The 23,651-nt window shown below is 47.5% G+C and overlaps 1 protein-coding gene and 1 pseudogene across 1 annotated transcript; both read right to left on the reverse strand.

Annotated features, from left to right (window-relative positions):
- Positions 1–4,955: 4,955 nt before the first annotated feature.
- Positions 4,956–6,152, reverse strand: LOC142256467 (interferon-inducible GTPase 5-like). Its single transcript, XM_075328164.1, has one exon. It carries the CDS (start codon positions 6,150–6,152, stop codon positions 4,956–4,958), a length of 1,197 nt encoding a protein of 398 aa, XP_075184279.1.
- Positions 6,153–9,618: 3,466 nt separating this feature from the next.
- On the reverse strand, positions 9,619–22,765 carry LOC142255767 (interferon-inducible GTPase 1-like; annotated as a pseudogene).
- Positions 22,766–23,651: the final 886 nt, after the last annotated feature.

Consider the following 23,651-nt stretch of genomic DNA (forward strand, 5'->3'; position numbering starts at 1 on the left):
CGTGGGCTAGCGGACATCGCGTGCGGGGGGCGTGGGCTAGCGGACATCGCGTGCGGGGGGCGTGGGCTAGCGGACATCGCGTGCGGGGTTCGTGGGCTAGCGGGCATCGCGTGCGGGGGGCGTGGCCTAGCGGGCATCGCGTGCGGGGGGCGGGCCTGGCCAAATTCTTAATCCATGGGGGGCGGGGCCAGGCCGAGCGGCCAATCCGTGTGGGGGGGCGGGGCCAGGCCAAGCGGCTAATTTGTGTGGGGGGGCGGGGCAGGCCGAGCCAAGCGGCCAATCCGTGTGGGGGGCGGGACCAGGCCGAGCCCAGCAGCCAATCCGACGGATGTCACTATAAGGACACAATTTTGGAGCAAGACAGACAGAATAAGGCAATGATATATATATATATATATATATATATATATATATATATATATATATATATATATATATATATATGGATGATTTATAACCACAGACCACATCAAAGGACAGATGATCTTTAATGTGGTCATAAATCAGCTGAGAGCTCAGTAACACACAGATAGAAGATCACAACAGGTTATTGTCCAGCAAGAGACATTTTTAATTACACCCTATTGCAAAAACTAAATACAAGTGCTTCTTAATAGAATATCAAATAGTTAATTTATTTCAGTAATTCAATACCGAAAGGGAAACACATATTATATATAGTCATTACACACAGAGGGGATCTATTCCTATATATTGTATAGAGTCATTACACACAGAGGGATCTATTTCACATGTTTATTTCTGTTAATGTTGATGATTATGGCTTACAACCCATGAAAACCCAAAAGTCATTATCTCAGAAAATTAGAATATTGCCGACAAAACACCTGCAAAGGTTTTCTAAGTGTATAAAATAGTCTCTCAGCCTGGTTCAGTAGACTACACAATCATGGGGAAGACTGCTGACTTGACAGATGTCCAGAAGGCAGTCATTCACACACTCCACAAGGAGGGTAAGCCACAAAAGGTCATTACTAAAGAAGCTGGCTGTTCACAGAGTGCTGTATACAAGCATATTAATGGAAAGTTGAGTGGAAGGAAAAAGTGTGGTAGAAAAAGGTGCACAAGCAACCGGGATAACCACAGCCTTGATAGGATTGTTAAGAAAAGGCCATTAAAAAATTTGGGGGAGATTCACAAGGAGTGGACGCTGCTGGAGTCAGTGCTTCAAGAGCCACCACACACAGACGTATCCAGGACATGGGCTACAAGTGTCACATTCCTTGTGTCAGGCAATCATGACCAATAGACAACGTTCTCAGTGCTCCAAGGTGTTGTTTTCAGATGAAAGTACATTTTGCATTTCATTTGGAAATCGCGGTCCCAGAGTCTGGAGGAAGAGTGGAGACCACAATCCAAGCTGCTGAGGTCTAGTGTGAGGTCTCCACAATCAGTGATGGTTTGGGGAGCCATGTCATCTGCTGGTGTAGCTCCACTGTGATTTATCAAGACCAAAGTCAGCGCAGCCGTCTACCAGGGAATTTTAGCAAACTTCATGCTTCTTTCTGCCGACAAGCTTTTTGGAGATAGAAATTTCATTCTCCAGGAGGATTTGGCCCCTGTCCACACTACCAAAAGTACCAATACCTGGTGTACTAATCACAGTATCACTGTGCTTGATTGGCCAGCAAACTCGCCTGACCTAAACCCCATAGAGAATCTATGAGATACACCAGACCCAACAGTGCAGATGAGCTGAAGACGGCTATCAAAGCAACCTGGGCTTCCATAACACCTCAGCAGTGCCACAGGCTGATTGGCTCCATGACGCATTAATGCAGTAATTCATGCAAAAGGAGCCCCGACCAAGTATTGAGGCATTTATTGTACAGACTTTTTCAGAAGACGCCAACATTTCTGAGTTCACCAATTTTTTCAGTTGGTCTTATATAATCTAATTTTCTGTGATAATGACTTTTGGGTTTTCATTGGCTGTAAGCCATAATTATCAACAGAAATAAGTGTGCCCACCCATATCCTGTCCACCGCCATTAACTTGAGAACGGCGGCAGCTATAGGCATAGAAGTGGTGTCTAGGTATAGTAAAGTAGCCATGCGCTACGCAATGAAACCACCTATAGCACCACCTGGTGGAAAACAACGAGTTAGCATTTTTATCTCGAAAACGGAACGAGATACAGAAAAAACTGAATTACAAAGTTGTAGGGCATCATCAATTCAATACGAATCAACACCTTGCATACAGAAATGCTATGATTAGAACGTGTAAAACTCACAAGGCTGCGGACGTGAAGCGATACCTCATGGAGACCTTCCTACGAGTCATCGGGTATGGTGGCTGTGTGGAGTGGCCTCCGCTCACCTGACCTGACCCCATTGGACTTCTTTCTGTGAGGTCACATCAAACAGCAGGTATATGCTACCCCTTCACCAACATTGCAGGACCTACGATGACGTATCACAGATGCTTGTGCAAACGTGTCACCTACCATATTGCACAACGTGCAAGCCACCATACCTAATCACTTGTAGGAAGATCTCCATGAGGTATCGTTTCACGTCCACAGCCTTGTGAGTTTTACACGTTCTAATCATAGCATTTCTGTATACAAGGTGTCGATTCATATTGGATTGAAGATGCCCTTCAACTTTGTAATTCACTTATTTTTCTCTCTCGTTCCGTTTGAGATAAAAATGCTAACTCCATTGTTTTCCACCAGGTGGCGCTATAGGTGGTTTCATTGCGTAGCGCATGGCTACTTTACTATACCTAGACACCACTTCTATGCCTATAGCTGCTGCCGTTCTCAAGTTAATGGCGGTGGACAGGATATGGATGGACACACTGTATAATGTATAGGAATAGATCCCTCTGTGTGTAATGACTATATAATATATGAGTTTTCCTTTTTGTATTGAATTACTGAAATAAATGAACTCAATAATATTCTAATTTAGGGCTCATTCACATGACCATTCCGTTTGTCCTGGTCAGTTCCTGTTTTTTTTTGCGGACTTACGGAAAGGACCATTTTTTCAATTTCTTTTGTGTAGGATCGGATGGCACAAGGAAGAACTTCTGTATGCATCTGATCCTACAAAAAAAAAAAAAAAAAACCCACATCGAATGCTGTGTCTGTTCCGGTATTATGGAACATGTCCTATTCTGATCCGTAATAATGGACCATGACTCAATACAAGTCAATGGGCCAGCAAAATCCCTGGAAACCGCACAAAAGCACTTCCGCATGACCTCAGTCGGGTGCCTGTGCAGTCTGTGTCCTGCTCCCGCACAGCAGTGTGTCAGTGTCTGCCCGCAGTGTAGTATCAGCAGCTTCTTACACAGCAGTGCGGGCAGCCGTGGGAATGACGAGCGCTGCTGTCAGGAGGTTAGATGAGATCATTACCTGCTGTGACGATCTCCTGCACTCGTGAGGTCAGCGTTGTCACTGACTTCTATGCCCGCCGCGTTCTCACATCAAGGCTCACGGGCGTCCCGAGACTGTCACTAGTGGTGACGTCACGGGCTTCCGTGATTCTTTGCTGTGAACGTGGCGGGCAATGGAAGGCAGTGATAGCACTGACATCAGGAGTGCAGGAGATTGTCACAGCAGGTAATGATCTCATCTAACCTCCTGACAGCAGCGCTTTTCATCCCCTGCAGTGACCTGAGCTGACCTATTGATGTTAGCTCAGGTTACTGCACTGTTCTCCCAGCCAATGGGGAACATTCTGTTCTTCGACTGCGACTATGGTATGGATCGTCGTGGAACCCCCTTATTGGATTACGCCGGACCCGGATTTGATTTTTCCTTTCAATAAAATTGGTGAAAGAGGTAATGTTTTGGGGAGTGTTTTTTCAATATTTAATTTATTTTTTTGTTATTACTGACTGGGTTGGTGATGTCGGGTATCTGATAGACGCATGACATCACTAACCCCAGGGCTTGATGCCAGGTGACATTACACATCTGGCATCAACCCCATATATTACCCAGTTTGCCACCGCACCAGGGCAACGGGATGAATTGGGGAAAAGCTCCAAGATTGGCACATCTAATGGATGCGCCACTTCTGGGGCGGCTGTAGCCTGCTATTTTTAGGCTGGGGAGTGTCCAATAACAGTGGACCTCCCTAGTCTGAGAATTCCAGACCCCAGCTGTCCGCTTTACCTTGGCTGGTGATCCCATTTGGGAGGGACCCAGTGTTTTTGTTTTAAATTATTTAATTTAAAACAACAGCATGGGGTGCCCTCTGTTTTGGATTACCAGCCAAGGTGAAGCTGCCAGCTGTGGTTTACAGGCTGCAGCAGTTTGCTTTACCCTTGCTGGCTACAAAAGATAGTGGGAACCCCCCATTTTTTTTTTTTTATTTAATGGCTAAATACAAGGCTAAGCACGCTTTAGTGCCACATGAAAGTCACTAAAGGGTGTTAGCTTAGAATATGCAGGGGGGGTAGGACTTTATATATGTCTCTCTCATCTATCTATCCCTCTATTCTTTCGTTCATCCATCCATCCCTCTATCTACTCATCTATTTATCTTTCTTGCTGCTTCCATTTTTTGCGGTCCGCACAAATTAAAAAAACAAAAAAAAAAAACAAAAAAAAAAAAACCACACACCACACAACACACGGAAGGCACACAGATGACAGACCGTATACGGAACGGAAGTCACACGGATGCATCTGGGGAAAAGAAAAAAAAAAAAGCGGACCGCAAAAAGGAAACGGTCATATAAATGTAGCCTTATTGAGAAGCATCGATATATACATTTAAGTAAAAACAAAATACTTATATTTCCCCTTGAATATGTTCACTTTAACTGAACGATAGCAAACATAGATAATGTAAAATTTTATTGCCTCAAATTAATAAATCATTGACTCAATTTTTCATTGCTTTGTTTATTTTTTTTTTTTCCCGTTATATTCCATATCTGGTAGGTTTTTTTTTCTATTGATAACAGATGCCTAAACGGGTGACTCCAATGCCTTCATAAGAACACGCACTGCATCTTCAGCAATTTCTGTAAGAAAGTCAGAGAGCATGCAGTAAGTGGTACCAAAGGAGATGCCCCCGGCTATCAGGCTTCCTAGCAGTGGAATATTGCTAGCAGCATACTCCACGAACATGAGACCCCCCGTGACCCCACTTTTTAGTAAAGTGATGACAAGCTCTTCATTTATCTCTTTTGTGACTGTAGGGGACTTGATCACAGATTTTAACTCGCTGACATCTTTACCAAACGTGTCGGCCAACTTTTCCAGAGATTTTTCATCCAAGCCAAATGCATTCTTATAGCTTGTCATGGCATTCATCGGGATTCTTATGTCACAAGCTACAGACAGGCCTGGGATTGGGACTACAGCCGCTCCAGCAGAAAGTAGAGACAACTTCCATATATCCGTCTTGAAAGCCTGACGCTTCTTCTCAAGGACTGGCAGAGAAATGTTGGGTAGAGAGATCAGGAATATGTGCCTCTTGTGCTCTGGAAGCTCCTTTTCAAGAGTGTCCTGCATTATTTGAAAGTCGAACTTGTCCAGTTCCAGGAATGAGAGGAGAAACACTTGGGGTTTGGTGATTCCCCCATCTCTGAGACTTTGAATGCAGTTATTTCTTATTTCATTGAGCACGTTCTCTTCATTGAACGTCTTCTTCCTTCGGACCTGGGAGGCATACAAGTCGGAGTCAACTTTGGATCTCACAAAGTAGAATTTCTTGTTCATTGCTTGAATCGCCTTCGCTAGGTCAATGTCATTTTTCTTAAAACGTTCTGATGATAGGATGATGAAAAAGTCGTAACGACTGAAATGAACAGATTGAAGGTAACTGTCTGGAGCAAAATTTGGAGTTCCTATTCCTGGAAGATCCCAAACAGTTACATTAGTATACTGTGGATGGAGGTATGGAGTTGGCTTCTCTGTTGTCTCCACCACACCAGTTTTGGCTGAACCTTCTTCTTCATCATCCATGCCACGAATGGCATTAACAAAAGTGGACTTTCCCGTTCCTGACTCTCCCGTGATGGCAATGTTTAACGGAGCATTTTCTATATCCTTGAGATACTCGCTGACTCTTTCAGTTGCTGTACAGAGGTCACCTTCTTCTAAAGCGGCCCGAATGTCCTGCACTTCTTCATTGCTGATGATGTTGAAAGAGGAAGCCATTTTCTGTTATTCTGGGAGAAAAATTAAAAAAAGAAAAAAAAAATGGTGAGAAAAGAACTCAGTAAAATCTGACCTTCAATCTCTACATTTTCTGGTCAAGAATATACAACCCCTGGCAAAAATTATGGAACCACCTGCCTCTGAGGCTGTTCATTCGGTTGTTTACTTATGTATATTAAAAAAAAAAAAAAAAAAAAAAAAAAAAAAACACAGAACAGATCACAGACATGGCACAAAACTAAAGTCATTTCAAATGTCAACTTTCTGGCTTTAAGAAACCTTTAAAAAAACAAAAAAAAAAAAAAAAACCAAAAAAAAAAAAAAACCATGATGTGCTAGCCAGTAATTGTTATTTTTCAAAACCAAACAGGGGGAAAAATTATGGAATCATTCAATTATGAGTAAAAAATTATGTAAGTTTTCATTTCCAAAACTAACACCTGCATCAAATAACATCTGCTCGTTAGTCTGCATCTAAAAAGGAGTGATCACACCCTGGAGAGCTGTTGCACCAAGTGGACTGACATGAATCATGGCTCCAAAATGATAGATGTCAATTGAAACAAAGGAGAGGATTACAGTATCAAATTCTTAAAAGAGGGTAAATCATCATGCAATGTCGCAAAAGATGTTGGTTTAACAGTCAACTATGTGTAAAATCTGGACCAAATACAAACAACATGGGAAGGTTGTTAAAGGTAAACATACTGGTAGACCAAGGAAGACATCAAAGCGTCAAGACAGGAAACTTCAAGCAATATGTCTCCAAAACAGGAAATGCACAACAAAACAAATGAGGAACGAATGGGAGGAAACTGGAGTCAATGTGTGACCGAACTGTAAGAAACCGCCTAAAGGAAATGGTATTTACATACAGAAAAGCTAAACAATATAAAGATGACTGCCTGAAGAGAATATGTAATTTTCCACAGTCATTGATGATATGGGGCTGCATGTCAGGTAAAGGCACTGGGGAGATGGCTGTCATTACATCTTCAATAAATGCCCAAGTTTACATTGAAATTTTGGACATTTTTCTTATCCCATCAATTGAAAGAATGTTTGGGGATGATGACATAATTTATCAAGATGATTATGCATCCTGCCATAGAGCAAAAACTGTGAAAACATTCCTTGAAAGAAGACATAAGGTCAATGACATCTCTTGCAAATAGTCCACATCTCAATCCAATTGAAAGTCTTTGGTGGAAGTTGAAGAAAATGGTCCATGACAAGGCTCCAACCTGCAAAGCTGATCTGGCAACAGCAATCAGAGAAAGTTGGAGCCAGATTGATGAAGAGTACTGTTTGTCACTCATTGAGTCCATGCATCAGAGACTGCAAGCTGTTATAAAAGCCAGAGGTGGTGCAACAAAATACTAGTGATGTATTGGAGTGTTTTTTTTGTTTTTCATGATTCCATATTTTTTCCTCATAATTGAGTGATTCCATACTTTTCAAAACCAGATGGGGAAAAATTAACAGTTACTGGTTAGTACATTATTTTTTATGATTTTCATAAAAACACATTGAGTGAAAGTGAAAGGTGGGTTAAGTTGAGCACATATGAGAATTTGTTTGTTTTTTTTCCCCAACTCATTTGACTTCATAAAAAAAGTGCTTCTCGACCCATAAAACGTACATTTTTTAATGGATATTCCTGCTAATATGCTCACAATTTCTCCTAATCTGCACAGTATTTGCTCTGTCTTCATATTTGAGCCAGGATGGAAGTTTCAACCATCATGAGCCATATTGAAGGCTTTCGGCAGCAGTCCTTGGTCAACCTGTCACCTACAAACTCTAAGGCCGCTTTCACGCATCAGTTTTTTGGCATCAGGCACGATCCGGTGAAAAAAAACTGATGCGATGGCTCCGGCGAATAAACGGATCAATTGCATCAGTTTTTTTCCATCAGTTCCTTCAGTTTGACAGATCCGGTGTGATACTGAGCATGCGCAGTTCAAAAAACGGATCCGGCCGTCGGATCCGTTTTTTGCCGGATCCAGCGTTCACAGGCTTCCCTTATAAAACACGCCGTGCAGCGCGATCAGTTTTTTTCCGGACACAAACGTTCACTTCAACGTTTCATCCGGCCGCCGGACAAGTACATTTTGCCGGATCCGGCAAAAAACTGATGAAACGCAAGGCCAGCCGGCACAATCCGGCGCTAATAAAAGTCTATGGGGGAAAAAAAAAACGGATCCGGCGGCAGACGCCGGATCCATTTTTTCATGATTTTGACGGATTGTGCCTGATGGCAAAAAACTGATGTGTGAAAGCAGCCTTACCTGTTCCCTTCTCTCTCACTTCCCTGTCTATCTCCATGTATTTTGCAGTCCGGTGTGGCTATTTTACATGATGCACAAGAGGTAGAATTGCTAAATAGAGAAACAACCACGTAACCTCACACGTGAAACCACGGAGCAGGCTTTTTACTATGAAGCTTTGAAGTACGGCTCAAACAAAAGTCTAGCAAAAAAGCATTTAGTAGAAGTTACAGTAATTGGCTGGTAGGTTCTCACCATCGTTAACACTAAAAATTAAAAAAAAACAAAAAACTAATGAACCTCAAAATGCAAACATACTGTAAAAGTCATTGTAAATTTTCCTGAAGATCACTGGTGTACCTACAGGGAGTCTTCAAGGGTGGACATACCATCGGTGCAACCTGTACATCTTCTCGAATGCACAAGAGGTAAGCGGGCCACATTCACCTCTAAAGCAGGAGGAATGATGCATTATGAGTTATTTGACTGCAAATGGCCCATATACTGTTCTCCAAACAGGTCCTCTCCTCTCTGTGTCCACTTCTGGTAGTCGTGATGTCTAAAGAGGTAGAAAATGCCCATCTGCGACATACAAAGACACCAATATGTCACCTGGTATCTTGCAGATCCTAGCAGGTATTTTACAGGGATTTCCCGATAAACAGTGGATTCCAGCGGTTTTTCCAATGTGACAAATTACGATTAGTTATTTTTTCCCTGTGGGCTGATTGCCGAGTGCACTTCCCCCTTTAATGGCATTGTATGAAAAATACATCAAAACATGATGGTCTGCAAGATAGACAATGGCTCCTTTTAGGGTTCCCCTTTATTTTGTTTGAACATGGACATCTCTGCAACTGTTGGGGAACTACAACTAGCAGAATGAAAGTTGTAATTCTCCAACAGTTGCAGTTTGGAAACCATTGTCTTAGTCCGTATAAAAAAAGTTGCATCCAAGAAGACCAATTGGCCTTCTCATAAATCATTCTTTTTCTAGGGTATCAAGAGTTCAAAGTGATCTTTGTCCATTTCTAGACAGGACAAGTGGAAGATGATGGGTTGCGTCCAAGAAGATAGACTGTCCTTCTCATAATTGCTCTAAGGTCTGCACCAAGAGTTGAAAGTCATATTTGTCCATTTCTAAACGGGACAAGAGGAAGACGATGGGTTGCGTCCAAGGAGACCAACTGGCCTTCTCATAATCGCTCTTTTTCTAGGGTCTCCACCAAGAGTTCAAAGTCATATTTGTCCATTTCTAGACAGGACAAGAGGAAGACGATGGGTTCCTCCACGCCTCTGTCTCTAAGACTTGTGATACAGTTATCTCGTATCTCATGTAATATTCTCCTCTCGTTGTACGTCCTGTGTCTACAAAGCTTGCTGGCTTTTAAGTCAGTGTCTATTTTGTTCCTTACGAAATAGAACTTCTTCATAGAACAGATCTTCTTGGCCAGTTCCATGTCGGAGTGCCTCACCCGTTCACAAGCTATGATAATGAATAAGTCATACTGATGATAGTTGATTGGTTGAGTCATACATTGAGAAGTTTCTGTACCGGGAAAGTCTCAAAATAATAGATTTCTCAACTTGGGATGTGGGTAGGCGGTGGGCTCCATGGTGGTTTCCACTATGCCGGTTTTAGCAGCATTTTCTTCTTCGTCATTGTGAAGACCACGGATGGCATTAACAAAGGTGGACTTCCCAGAGCCCGACTCTCCCATTATCGCAATGTTTATTATGGGGTTTTTAATGTTCATTCCTCCTGGGTCACAAGCACTACTTTCCTGAATGGCACTGTTCATACATGCTGTGTCGCACAAGCTACTCTCGTGTAGCGCTCTTATGGTGTCTTCCACTTCCTTTTTGCAGAAATTGGATAACGCAGAGCAGCAATAGTGGACCTCATTGGAAAAATAAAACAACTTCAATACATATATGGAAAACAAAAAGAACAAAAAAAGTCTTTATATTTGCCAGTATGCATAAATACATCCCCAAGTCAAAAAGTGACACAAAGAAGCACTAGAGTAATAAATATAATAAAAAAGTGCAAGGGATATAATGTACAAAAAATATATATGGGTAGACAGGGCATTGACAAAAAGGGTGAAAAAATCCCCACATAGGGCCACATGCAAGGCACATAAGGCTGTTCAAATATCGCTGTATAATAATCCCACAAGTAAAAGGGAGGGAAACAGTCAATCTGAACAACGTCTGAGACCTGGATGGGAAAAATTCAGTGTACAAGGGGTGTCAAATGCCCAACAGCAATTATGTAGAAGAGCTTACCAGGGATATTATAGCTCCATGTGGACGTACAAAGGGACAAGTCCCAACACGTGTTTCGTGTACTTCCTCAGGGGACCGTGGGCAACAGACATATGGAGTGAGTATATATTGTATGCTTGCCATGACCTCATGGAATCTGCAGCACCTGTCACAATTTAGGGATTCCCAGGTGCATTGCAACGGCAGGAACGGCTGCTACGGCGTCCGCTGGGCTGAGGGAACCCCCAGTAACGTCATATTACCCAGAGGACGCTGAGTAGAGAGCCGCACCTGCGCAGACTGCGATCCCTGAAGTGCGACCACAGAGTGCCATAATAGGTGCTGGCTGCAGTAAGGGCAAACCGGAGGTGGTAGAAGTATCCCACAACACTGCTTTAAAAACACTAAATATAATACAGATTACATCATTGGGGTCACCATAAAGGAAGCCTAACATCATTAATTAGATACATTAAATACAATAATATAACGTCATAAGGACGTGCCTTACCATCATAATACCCTCTTTATAACCTCCTCTGTCTCCAGCACAGTGCCCCTACACCATCATAATACCCTCCTTATAACCTCCTCTGCCTCCAGCACAGTGCCCCTACACCATCATAATACCCTCCTTATAACCTCCTCTGCCTCCAGCACAGTGCCCCTACACCATCATAATACCCTCCTTATAACCTCCTCTGCCTCCAGCACAGTGCTACACTATAATAATACCCTCCTTATAACCTCCTCTGCCTCCAGCACAGTGCCCCTACACCATCATAATACCCTCCTTATAACCTCCTCTGCCTCCAGCACAGTGCCCCTACACCATCATAATACCCTCCTTATAACCTCCTCTGCCTCCAGCACAGTGCTACACTATAATAATACCCTCCTTATAACCTCCTCTGCCTCCAGCACAGTGCCCCTACACCATCATAATACCCTCCTTATAACCTCCTCTGCCTCCAGCACAGTGCCCCTACACCATCATAATACCCTCCTTATAACCTCCTCTGCCTCCAGCACAGTGCTACACTATAATAATACCCTCCTTATAACCTCCTCTGCCTCCAGCACAGTGCCCCTACACCATCATAATACCCTCCTTATAACCTCCTCTGCCTCCAGCACAGTGCCCCTACACCATCATAATACCCTCCTTATAACCTCCTCTGCCTCCAGCACAGTGCCCCTACACCATCATAATACCCTCCTTATAACCTCCTCTGCCTCCAGCACAGTGCCCCTACACCATCATAATACCCTCCTTATAACCTCCTCTGCCTCCAGCACAGTGCCCCTACACCATCATAATACCCTCTTTATAACCTCCTCTGCCTCCAGCACAGTGCCCCCTACACCATCATAATACCCTCCTTATAACCTCCTCTGCCTCCAGCACAGTGCTACACCATCATAATACCTTCCTTATAACCTCCTCTGCCTCCAGCACAGTGCCCCTACACCATCATAATACCCTCCTTATAACCTCCTCTGCCTCCAGCACAGTGCCCCTACACCATCATAATACCCTCCTTATAACCTCCTCTGCCTCCAGCACAGTGCCCCTACACCATCATAATACCCTCCTTATAACCTCCTCTGCCTCCAGCACAGTGCTACACTATCATAATACCCTCCTTATAACCTCCTCTGCCTCCAGCACAGTGCCCCTACACCATCATAATACCCTCCTTATAACCTCCTCTGCCTCCAGCACAGTGCCCCTACACCATCATAATACCCTCCTTATAACCTCCTCTGCCTCCAGCACAGTGCCCCTACACCATCATAATACCCTCCTTATAACCTCCTCTGCCTCCAGCACAGTGCCCCTACACCATCATAATACCCTCCTTATAACCTCCTCTGCCTCCAGCACAGTGCCCCTACACCATCATAATACCCTCCTTATAACCTCCTCTGCCTCCAGCACAGTGCTACACTATAATAATACCCTCCTTATAACCTCCTCTGCCTCCAGCACAGTGCCCCTACACCATCATAATACCCTCCTTATAACCTCCTCTGCCTCCAGCACAGTGCCCCTACACCATCATAATACCCTCCTTATAACCTCCTCTGCCTCCAGCACAGTGCCCCTACACCATCATAATACCCTCCTTATAACCTCCTCTGCCTCCAGCACAGTGCCCCTACACCATCATAATACCCTCCTTATAACCTCCTCTGCCTCCAGCACAGTGCCCCTACACCATCATAATACCCTCCTTATAACCTCCTCTGCCTCCAGCACAGTGCCCCTACACCATCATAATACCCTCTTTATAACCTCCTCTGCCTCCAGCACAGTGCCCCCTACACCATCATAATACCCTCCTTATAACCTCCTCTGCCTCCAGCACAGTGCTACACCATCATAATACCTTCCTTATAACCTCCTCTGCCTCCAGCACAGTGCCCCTACACCATCATAATACCCTCCTTATAACCTCCTCTGCCTCCAGCACAGTGCCCCTACACCATCATAATACCCTCCTTATAACCTCCTCTGCCTCCAGCACAGTGCCCCTACACCATCATAATACCCTCCTTATAACCTCCTCTGCCTCCAGCACAGTGCTACACTATCATAATACCCTCCTTATAACCTCCTCTGCCTCCAGCACAGTGCCCCTACACCATCATAATACCCTCCTTATAACCTCCTCTGCCTCCAGCACAGTGCCCCTACACCATCATAATACCTTCCTTATAACCTCCTCTGCCTCCAGCACAGTGCCCCTACACCATCATAATACCCTCCTTATAACCTCCTCTGCCTCCAGCACAGTGCCCCTACACCATCATAATACCCTCCTTATAACCTCCTCTGCCTCCAGCACAGTGCCCCTACACCATCATAATACCCTCCTTATAACCTCCTCTGCCTCCAGCACAGTGCTACACTATCATAATACCCTCCTTATAACCTCCTCTGCCTCCAGCACAGTGCCCCTACACCATCATAATACCCTCCTTATAACCTCCTCTGCCTCCAGCACAGTGCCCCTACACCATCATAATACCTTCCTTATAACCTCCTCTGCCTCCAGCACAGTGCCCCTACACCATCATAATACCCTCCTTATAACCTCCTCTGCCTCCAGCACAGTGCCCCTACACCATCATAATACCCTCCTTATAACCTCCTCTGCCTCCAGCACAGTGCTACACTATCATAATACCCTCCTTATAACCTCCTCTGCCTCCAGCACAGTGCCCCTACACCATCATAATACCCTCCTTATAACCTCCTCTGCCTCCAGCACAGTGCCCCTACACCATCATAATACCCTCCTTATAACCTCCTCTGCCTCCAGCACAGTGCCCCTACACCATCATAATACCCTCCTTATAACCTCCTCTGCCTCCAGCACAGTGCTACACTATCATAATACCCTCCTCTTTCTTCAGCACAGTGACCCTACACCATCATAATACCCTCCTTGTAACCACCTGTGTCTCCAGCACTGTTCCGCTTGATGCACCCCCGGGCTATGGGGTACTATGGGTACTCCCGGGCCACATGTGTACGGGGATGCCGTGTCACGGGTGTGTAATGGCCGATGCCCGGACCAGTGACCCTGGGGGGGGGGGGCTCGCTTGTAAAGGGGGAATATATACAAGGCAGTGTTATGAAGTTATGAAAGTTTATATCATGACGCCACTTGCGGGTTGCGGCTATGTAGATGGAGCTGCTGCTGCACAGGTTCTTTCCGCTGGGGCTGATGGTAATGGCAGCCTGGATGTTGGGCCCTCCGCAAGTAGGGCCGGGCCCCAGGGGGTAGTGTGACGCCCTGGCCTGGCCAGGGAGTCACAAATAGGCCCATGTACTACACCGTTCCCTCATAGGCAACAACAGCCAACCTTTAAAACCCTAGTCCCCCCCTCAGGGCTGGATGGACACACCAGAAGGGCGGAACCAGATGTTGGAAGACGCCCACCAAGGAGTCTAGACAGCCCAGGGAGAGAAAGTAAACAGATCAGTGTTAGAGTTCAAGTTGAAGAGGAGTGTGGGCTGGAACTGTGTGCAGCTCCAGCAGAGGCGAATACCCCCAAATTGAATGGCGCCAGGGTAGGAGCCCTGGTGCTTTTGTCTAGGAGGCAGACGGCGGTCTTCGTCTGCAGGAGCCAGGAAGACGGCTCGGTGGAACCTAGGTGGACCGGGACAGGGTAGTGGCCTGCCGGTACGACCCGGGGAACCGACTCGGAAACCGGAGCACACAGGGGGGGTACTCGGACCCTGAAGCCAAGTCCAGAAGCTACTGGAACTGGTTAATTCACCGATTGAGGCCAGGACTAGAGGTCCTGTCCCACCCAAAGTCCCGATTGAAGACAACAGCCCACTGAGGGGGATAGAAGGCCACCGCCAGGGCTCAGAGATCCCATGGGCCAGCGTCTGCGGCCAAGGGCTCCTTAGGCCACATCCAGCCGGGAGCGGAGTCCTGAAGTTGCAAGCACAGGCAGTCCACCATTACACAAAGGTGCGGGAGAAAGACAGACCACCAGCCGGGTGATGGACCAGAACGTAGCCCGCTGCGGGCACCGACCACCATCACCTTGGTTTACCAGAGACTTGTGTGCTTCCTTCAATAGCGAGTACACCAGCACCATGCGGTCGCCCATCTCTCAGCACCAATCCCCGACGGGTCCCGGGGCCACCATCCCTGCCCACGGAGGGGTTAACAACTTGCTGCATAACATCACCCCTGGGTGCCCCGTCACTGCAGCGGTGGTGTCCAACCTCACCACATACCGTGGGTGGCGTCACAGACTTAGTACGGCTCAGTCCGTACATATACGTCCAACATCCACCACTACAGATCGAAGTGACCGCGAGACCCTCGGGTCCGGAGACCCTCGAGCCACCCACAGAAGGTCCGGATCTGAGCAGCTCGGCTGCTGAGAGCAGGGCGGCACAATAGATGGTGGTGTTAGGCGCAGAAAGAAGCTAGGCCACAAAATGGATTAAAGTACAACCAGTCTCTTTACTCATGGCTCGATGAGGACAACTTCCCGGAGGAGTGCTGGGCTTCCCAGTTTGGTTCCCTTGGTCCCAATGCCGGTGTAGTGGCCTGGTGGCTTCTTTCCCCTTCACCTTTCTCTTGTTGTTCTCTTGGTCCCTGTGGCTTGGAGCATTTGGGGGTCCCCTCCTGGTTGTCTTTTAGTCTCTGTCTGTACGGCGGGCAGTGTGAACCCTGTAGGGTCGGTGTTCTGTTCCGGTCCTTGGCTCTCCCGTTACTGCTGATGCCCCCGGACTTCTAGGGTCAGTGAGGTCATTGAGGGTCCCCTCACTGTGCAGATCAGGTCTGCCTGGAGCATTAGCCTGGCTTAGAGCTCTGCACCCAGTCATTGCTATTGTTCCGAGAGTCCTCCACCGTACTCCTTCGGCAACCACACGCCTGCACCAGCCAGGTCACTGCTATACGACCCAGTAGAAGACACGTTTGTCCTCTACCACTGTCACTACAGACTGTCTTGTCCCCTCTTCCCTGGTTGTCGTCTAGTGGACTGGATTGGCTCCACCCCCTTGGTGGCCATCCATTGGGTCCCACCCTAGCCCGTCACCATATGGGAAGGGGAAAGCTGGGTTTAGTAATGTGTGTTGATGTTACCGGCACTAGTCTTCCAGGTCCCTGGGGGTAGGCCCTGCATCGTTGCCAGGATGCAGTACCCTGTAGCGCCTGATGGTCTCAGGGCCGCTACACCCTTACACCATCAAAATAACCTACTCATAACCACAGTACCTAATCACCACCACCTCTCACCCATAGTCCCCCTATCACTGCCAGTGTGTCCCATACAACATCATAATATCTATTGCCAGTACAGTGCTCCTCACATCATTATTATACCCTTATATCCATAGTACTCCATCAGCACAGTGCCCTCATTATAATAGTCACCTCTCACCCATAGTCCCCCTATCATTGCCAGTGTGCCCCCTACAACATCATAATATTCTCTTCATAACCACAGTACCCCTGATTCCAATACCTTGCCCCTTACAACATCATAATACTCTCATAACTATAGGACCACCATCACCGCCACAGTGCCCCATCATAACATTGACCTCACAGCAATAGTACTCACTTACCACCAGTGTGGCCCATACAAGGTCATTTGATAGCCACAGTTCCCCAATCACTTCCATAATACACTCCTCCAACACTGCAGCAGTACCCCCCCACACACTCTTTTTACCCTCCACCATCGCTGCAGCAGTACCCCCCCCCCACAGTCTCTTTACCCTCCCCCCCACAGTCTCTTTACCCTCCCCCATCGCTGCAGCAGTACCTCCCCCCACAGTCTCTTTACCCTCCCCCATCGCTGCAGCAGTACCCCCCCACAGTCTCTTTACCCTCCCCCATCGCTGCAGCAGTACCCCCCCACAGTCTTTACCCTCCCCCATCGCTGCAGCAGTACCCCCCCCCACAGTCTCTTTACCCTCCCCCATCGCTGCAGCAGTACCCCCCCCACAGTCTCTTTACCCTCCCCCATCGCTGCAGCAGTAAACCCCCCCACAGTCTCTTTACCCTCCACCATCGCTGCAGCAGTACCCCCCCCACAGTCTTTTTACCCTCCCCCATCGCTGCAGCACCACCACCCCCACAGTCTTTTTACCCTCCCCCATCGCTGCAGCACCACCCCCCCACAGTCTTTTTACCCTCCCCCATCGCTGCAGCACCACCCCCCCACAGTCTTTTTACCCTCCCCCATCGCTGCAGCACCACCCCCCCACAGTCTTTTTACCCTCCCCCATCGCTGCAGCACCACCCCCCCACAGTCTTTTTACCCTCCCCCATCGCTGCAGCAGTACCCCCACAGAAGTACCTCATGAAGTCCCCTCACACCCTATTGCCACTTTATGTCTTCCACTATAAGGCGCACCCGTCTTTACCTCCTTGAGTATCGCCGCCGTCTTATCCTCTGAGTTTTGCCACTTCACCTGATACTTCTATTCTTTTATCTGTACAAAGGACCAAGTTTTTGTTCTGATTTTTCAAAAACTGAAACCGAAACCACACAACTTTCTTGTTTCCTTTCTCTTTCACTTTTTTTCCCATCAAGCCAATGGATACTTTTATCTCTTGTGACGGCTGTGTACAATACAAGGGAACCCCACCCTGACACAAGTGTGAGAAAGTTCTCTTTAAATCTTAACCCCTTAAGGACTTTGCCAGTTTTAGGCTGCTTTCACACATCCATTTTTTGCCGTCAGGCACAATCCGTCAAAAAACCGGATCCGTCGCATAAGTTTTTCCATCCGTTTTTTGACGGCTCCGTTATGATACTGAGCATGTTCAGTTTAAAAAAACGCAATCCGTTGCTGTATTGCTTTTTTTTGCCACATTACGACAGATCCGGCGCCCATAGGCTTCCATTATACAACACGACGGATGGCGCCGGATCCGTCAGCATCCGTTTTTATCGCCGATCCCAATAATCTTTACATTTTCACACAAGTTTTTTTTTCCATCAGGCATAATCCGGTGTGTGCCTGATGCGACGGATCCGTCGCAGATTGTGACAAAACTGATGTGATGGATCTGGCAAAAAAAAAAACGGATCCGTCTCATTTTCCCCCCTCTGGCGAGAGAGAGATTTTTTTTTTTTATGCAGAAGTGAATTTACATAAGTTCTTGGCATGCCCGGTATCAAAAAACGGATCCGTTGCCTGATTCCGTCTTTTTACGGATGACGACGGATCCAGCGCCCATAGGCTTTTATTGTAAAAAACGGATGGCGCCGGATCCGTCCCCGTCTGTTTTTTTTTGCCGGTTTCAAAATAGTTGCATTGCGCGTTGCTTCCAGCGGCTGCACAGACAAATTTTGCTGGATCCGACGCACGCCTGATGAAACGTGAGGCCATGCGGCACAATACGGCTCAAAAGCAACACTATGTGGAAAAAACGGATCCTGTACCGGATCCATTTTTTTTCAAAAATCACCTGATTGCGCATGATGGCAAAAACTGATGTGGGAAAGAGACTGTACATGGTGCACCCTCTCCGGCGGCCGCACAGACAAATTTTGTCGGATCCGTCACACGCCGGATGAAATGCAACACCATGCGGCACAATCCTGTGCTAATACATGACTTTGGGGAAAAAACGGATCTGTCGCGGGCGGGGGGTGCGCCGCTGCTCGACCGCGCTTGCGGCTCGGGTCCGGCTGCTGCTGCTGCTCGGTGGCTTGAGCGGTGGGCCGGATCCGGGGACTCGAGCGCCGCTCCTCGCCCGTGAGTGAAAGGGGATGATTTGGTTTGGGGATGTAGTCCGTGACGCCACCCATGGTTTGTGGTGATAATGGGACACCACCGCTGCTCTGGACGGGGATCCCGGTAGCGATGACAGGGAGCAGCTGAGATGTTTCTCTCCCCTCCGTGGGTAGGGGGTTTTGGTGGTCCCGGGGCCCGGTGATATGGACTGGAAGGTGGATGGCGGGAGTTGGGAAGGTGCAGGGTCACGGGTCAGCGCGGTGCCAGACGGCACAGTGGTACTCACTCAGCCAGTAACGTACACGGAGTCTCTGGTCAAACAAACGGCTGGATGGACGGGTCCCACAGACGGCTGCGGTAGTCACTCCCGGTAGGTTAGCGGTGACTGTCTCTCCCTGCACCTTTGGTGTGTTGTCGGCCCCGATGGCTTCCCACCGGTAGCCCGCTCCCCAGCGGTGTGGTTGCTAGAGGAGCCCCTCTTTGCCCGCAGGCTCTGGCCCTAGGAACTCTAGCTGTGGCGGTAGCTGTATTTCCCTTCACGGTTGAGCGGTTTCCTTCAGTCGGGTCTTTGGCTGCTGAAGAACCCCGAAGGTTCCTGTCGCTGCCGGATTTGACCGGTTAAACAGCGACTCCAAGCCTGGTCGGGGTCCGCAGGCCCTGCCGAGTGGTGCTGGCGTTTCTTCGCTCCCCGATCCGGTACCGGTGGGCCACCGCCCGACCCCGGTCCTTACGGTTGTGCGTCAATCGGCCTCGCCTGCAGACGGTCACCACCGTCTGCCAACCTTGCTGTATGTGCCCGGGCCACGTACCCGGACACGGTCAGTCAGCTCCTCGACTACCACTTTCCTCCACGCTCAAACTAAACTGAGTCCTTTTCCCGCCTCCAGGGCTGTGAACTCCTCGATGGGCGGGGCCAAACGCCTGGCTCCGCCCCACCTGGTGTGGACATCAGCCCCTGGAGGAAGGCAACAAGGATTTGTGTGTGACTGGTGTGCCTAACCGGGGTGTGGGGTGTGTTGTTGTAGCTTCTGTGACGTCCTGGCTTGTCCAGGGCGCCACAGATCCGGCGCCGGATCCGTTTTATCCGTTTTCCGCCAGATTGTGCCTGACGGCAAAAAACTGATGCGTGAAACCCGGGATAGTAAGGCCAGGGCCACATGGGGCACTAGTGCGATGCTCGCATGACACTGTGCTCACGATGGCAGTACAGCAGGAGCCGAGTGTCATGTGAGTGTCCCTGCGACTGAGGTCCGACTGTGCAAGCGGACCTCAGCTGCGGGGGGCGGGCCGGCTCTGAGGAGGGGAGGGAGGGATTTCTCTCCCTCTCTCCTCCGTAGCCGGCTATTGCGATTCTCGCTCTGCACGCGCGGTACACCGATGTACCGCGAGTTCAGTGCAATTTTTCTCTCGCCCCATTCACTTGAATGGGTGCGAGAGAAAAGAGTCTTGCATTACACCTGCAGGATGCTGCGACTGTTTTCTCGGTCTGATTAGGGCTGAGAAAATAATCGCTCATGTGCGCTGACAAAAAAGGCTAAAATTGGTTCGAGTGGAATGCGATGTTTTATTGCACTCCACTAGCACAGATTTTCTCACCGTGTGGCTTAAGCCTATCTATCTCTCTGTCTCTCTCCTAGTCTCTGTCTGTCTCTTTCCCTGTCTGTCCCTGTGTGTCTGTCTGTCTGTCTCTGTATGTCTATCTGTCTCTCTCTATCTCTGTGTCTGTCTGTCTCTATCTCTGTGTCTGTCTGTCTCTCTCTATCTCTGTGTCTGTCTCTCTCTCTCTCTCTCTCTCTGTCTGTCTCTTTCCCCGTCTGACTCTTTCCCTGGTCTGTCTCTTTCCCTGGTCTGTCTCTTTCCCTGGTCTGTCTCTTTCCCCGGTCTGTCTCTTTCCCCGGTCTGTCTCTTTCCCCGGTCTGTCTCTTTCCCCGGTCTGTCTCTTTCCCCGTCTGTGTTTGTCTTTCTCTGTCTGTCTCTTTCCTTGTCTGTCTCTCTCTGTCTCTTTCCCCGTGTCTTTGTTTCTGTTTCTTTCTGTCTGGCTGGCTTTTTTTCCTATTTGTCTCTGTATGTCTCTGTTTGTCTCTTTCCCTATGTGCCTCTTTCTCTGTCTGTGCCTGTTTGTCTGTCTTTGTCTGTCTCTCAGTCTGTGTCTCTCTCTATCCGTCTCTCCACCGACATCATATTACCTCACACATTGGCTTCTTATACTATGAATGCCCTTTGTTCCTATAGCAACCAATCACAGCTCTTATTAATAGCCTGTAGCTCGCAGCTCCATTCAGTTTAATGGAGGTAGTTTTTTTGGAGAGTATCTGTAAAGCGCGGGGTTAAATTTTCTTGTCAAAACATAGTCTATGATGTTCCCTGAGTCCTGAGTCATATGAGGCGTCTGTGCAAAATTTTGTGATTGTAAATGCGACGGTGCGATTCCTTTAGTGGAGATACATACATACATACATACATACACACATACACTCAGCTTTATATATTAGACTAGTATCACACTTGCGTTGTGCGGCATCCGTCGCATTGTGTTGTCTGACGGATGTAACGGATGTGTTGCATATAGTGGTACAACTGATGCGACGGATCATGCAAAACAACGGAATCCGTTGTAGCTTCTTTTTCAGCAATTTACTCAACTGAGCATGCGCAGTTGTGTAAAGACGGATCCGTCATATGAATCCGTCAAATGATGGATTCCGACAGATTCCGCCACCATAGGCTTCCATTATAAAAATGACGGACGCCGACGGAATCCAGCACATGGCGTTTTTTTGACGCTCTGGGAAGCGCAGAAAAACGCTACATGCTGCGTTCTTTCCGCCAGGCGGATGCAACGCAGCGTCGGCCGGCGGATACAACGCAAGGCCATCCGTCACAATGCGTCATTAATACAAGCCAATGGGAAACAGCGGAATCCGTTAACGGATTGCGCTGTTTCCCAAAACAGCGGATTGCAATGGCTGCCAAACAACGGAAGTGTGAAAGTACCCTTTTTTTATATATATATATATATATATATACCTCTGTATATTTACAGTATAGACCAAAAGTTTGGACACACCTTTTCATTCAAGGAGTTTTCTTTATTTTCATGACTCTGAAAATTGTAGATTCACATTGAAGGCATCAAAACTATGAATTAACACATGTGGAATGAAATACTTAACAAAAAAGTGTGAAACAACTGAAAATATGTCTTATATTCTAGGTTCTTCAAAGTAGCCACCTTTTGCTTTCATTACTGCCTTGCACACTCTTGGCATTCTGTCACGCTCCCCGTTTCCCGGCGCCGTCTGTCACTCACCGCTCCGGTTCCCGGTCCTTCTGCCCGCGGCTGCCCCCCTCACTCTCCCTCCTCTGTGTCCTCCGTGCCTCCTGCCGCCGGTCCCGACGTCTCCCTGTGACCCAGGACACTCTGTCTGGTCCCCCTGCATCTCCTGCACCGCTTCCTTCTCTGGTCTCCGGCACACGAGCCTCGCGCATGCGCATTAAGGCGCGCTCAAAGGGACAGCGTCTAGAACAACTGTTAAGAGGAGACTTTGTGCAGCAGGCCTTCATGGTAAAATAGCTGCTAGGAAACCACTGCTAAGGATAGGTGTGCTGCATCCGTCTATCTATTGATCTTTAGCCATACATGGAGATTTGTAATCTTATATATTAATCGTATCCTCATTTGCATCTGCTATCCTTCGCTGCCATCTTCTGGTCATTGTTTGTATTACGTTGTATTTTATGTTATTGTATTTTCCCATAATACCTTTGGGCGGTAAGCCCTCCTCTCTTCTGGCCTGGCTTCCTGTTGTGGGGTTTTCTTTGCCTTGTTGGAACTTCATGCTTCATGACAGGAGAAAGGATTCTCTTGTTACCTTTAATCTGGTGTGCCTATGACAGCCTTTTCTACAGTGCTAACTCCCACCTCATCTTCATCCTTTTATCATCTCTGACATCTCACTTCTTCAAGGTATTGTAAATAAAGACTGTTGACTTATCACTGCATCATCCTTCCTACCACCATGCGCAGTCCTTGAGGCCTAGGAGCACAGATTAGTGAGTAACGCTATCCGCCATTGTTTATATAGAGATCCGTGATCACATCTCTAGACACATCTCATCCACATATATCGGTGGCAGAATAGTAACAAGAGACCTAAGCCTAAAGTGTCCGTATGCATATACATCGTCTGCTAGCAAGTCTTTACTGTCCGCCATCTTACCTAAAGAATGTCCACTAAAAGCACCGTGAACCCATCTGCAAGTGAAACGCGTCATGTTCCTGACATCGAAGATGCTGCAGGAGCAGAGTCCGCACTTACTGCAGAGTAGGATGTACAACCCAAACGTGTATCTAAGCCGAAACAAAAGGTCAGAGAGAACCTTGAGACTACTAGAGACGAGTTCCATGATAACCTAGAACATCTATGGTGCAAAGTTGATCACTATCTATCAGCTCTTCCACGCTCCAACAGTGACGCCGCAGAGTTAACCGCCACATTGAATCGTTTATCTGCCACCTATGACCGCTACCAGAGATTGTCGGCAAGGTACATCACATTCTTTGAGTACTTATGACATGGAAAATGCCCCAGCAGAAATAGACGAAAGGGAAGCTCTTCTCCAAGAAAGGGCCTCATTAGTGCGAGACGCGCAGAATAAGGCAGAGATCCGCATCGCTCACCTCCAAGAGGCCAGGTCATGTCGTACAATGTCGACCAAAATCAC

The sequence above is a fragment of the Anomaloglossus baeobatrachus genome, chromosome 11 (genome assembly GCF_048569485.1).
Source record: "Anomaloglossus baeobatrachus isolate aAnoBae1 chromosome 11, aAnoBae1.hap1, whole genome shotgun sequence".
Lineage (NCBI taxonomy): Eukaryota > Metazoa > Chordata > Amphibia > Anura > Aromobatidae > Anomaloglossus > Anomaloglossus baeobatrachus.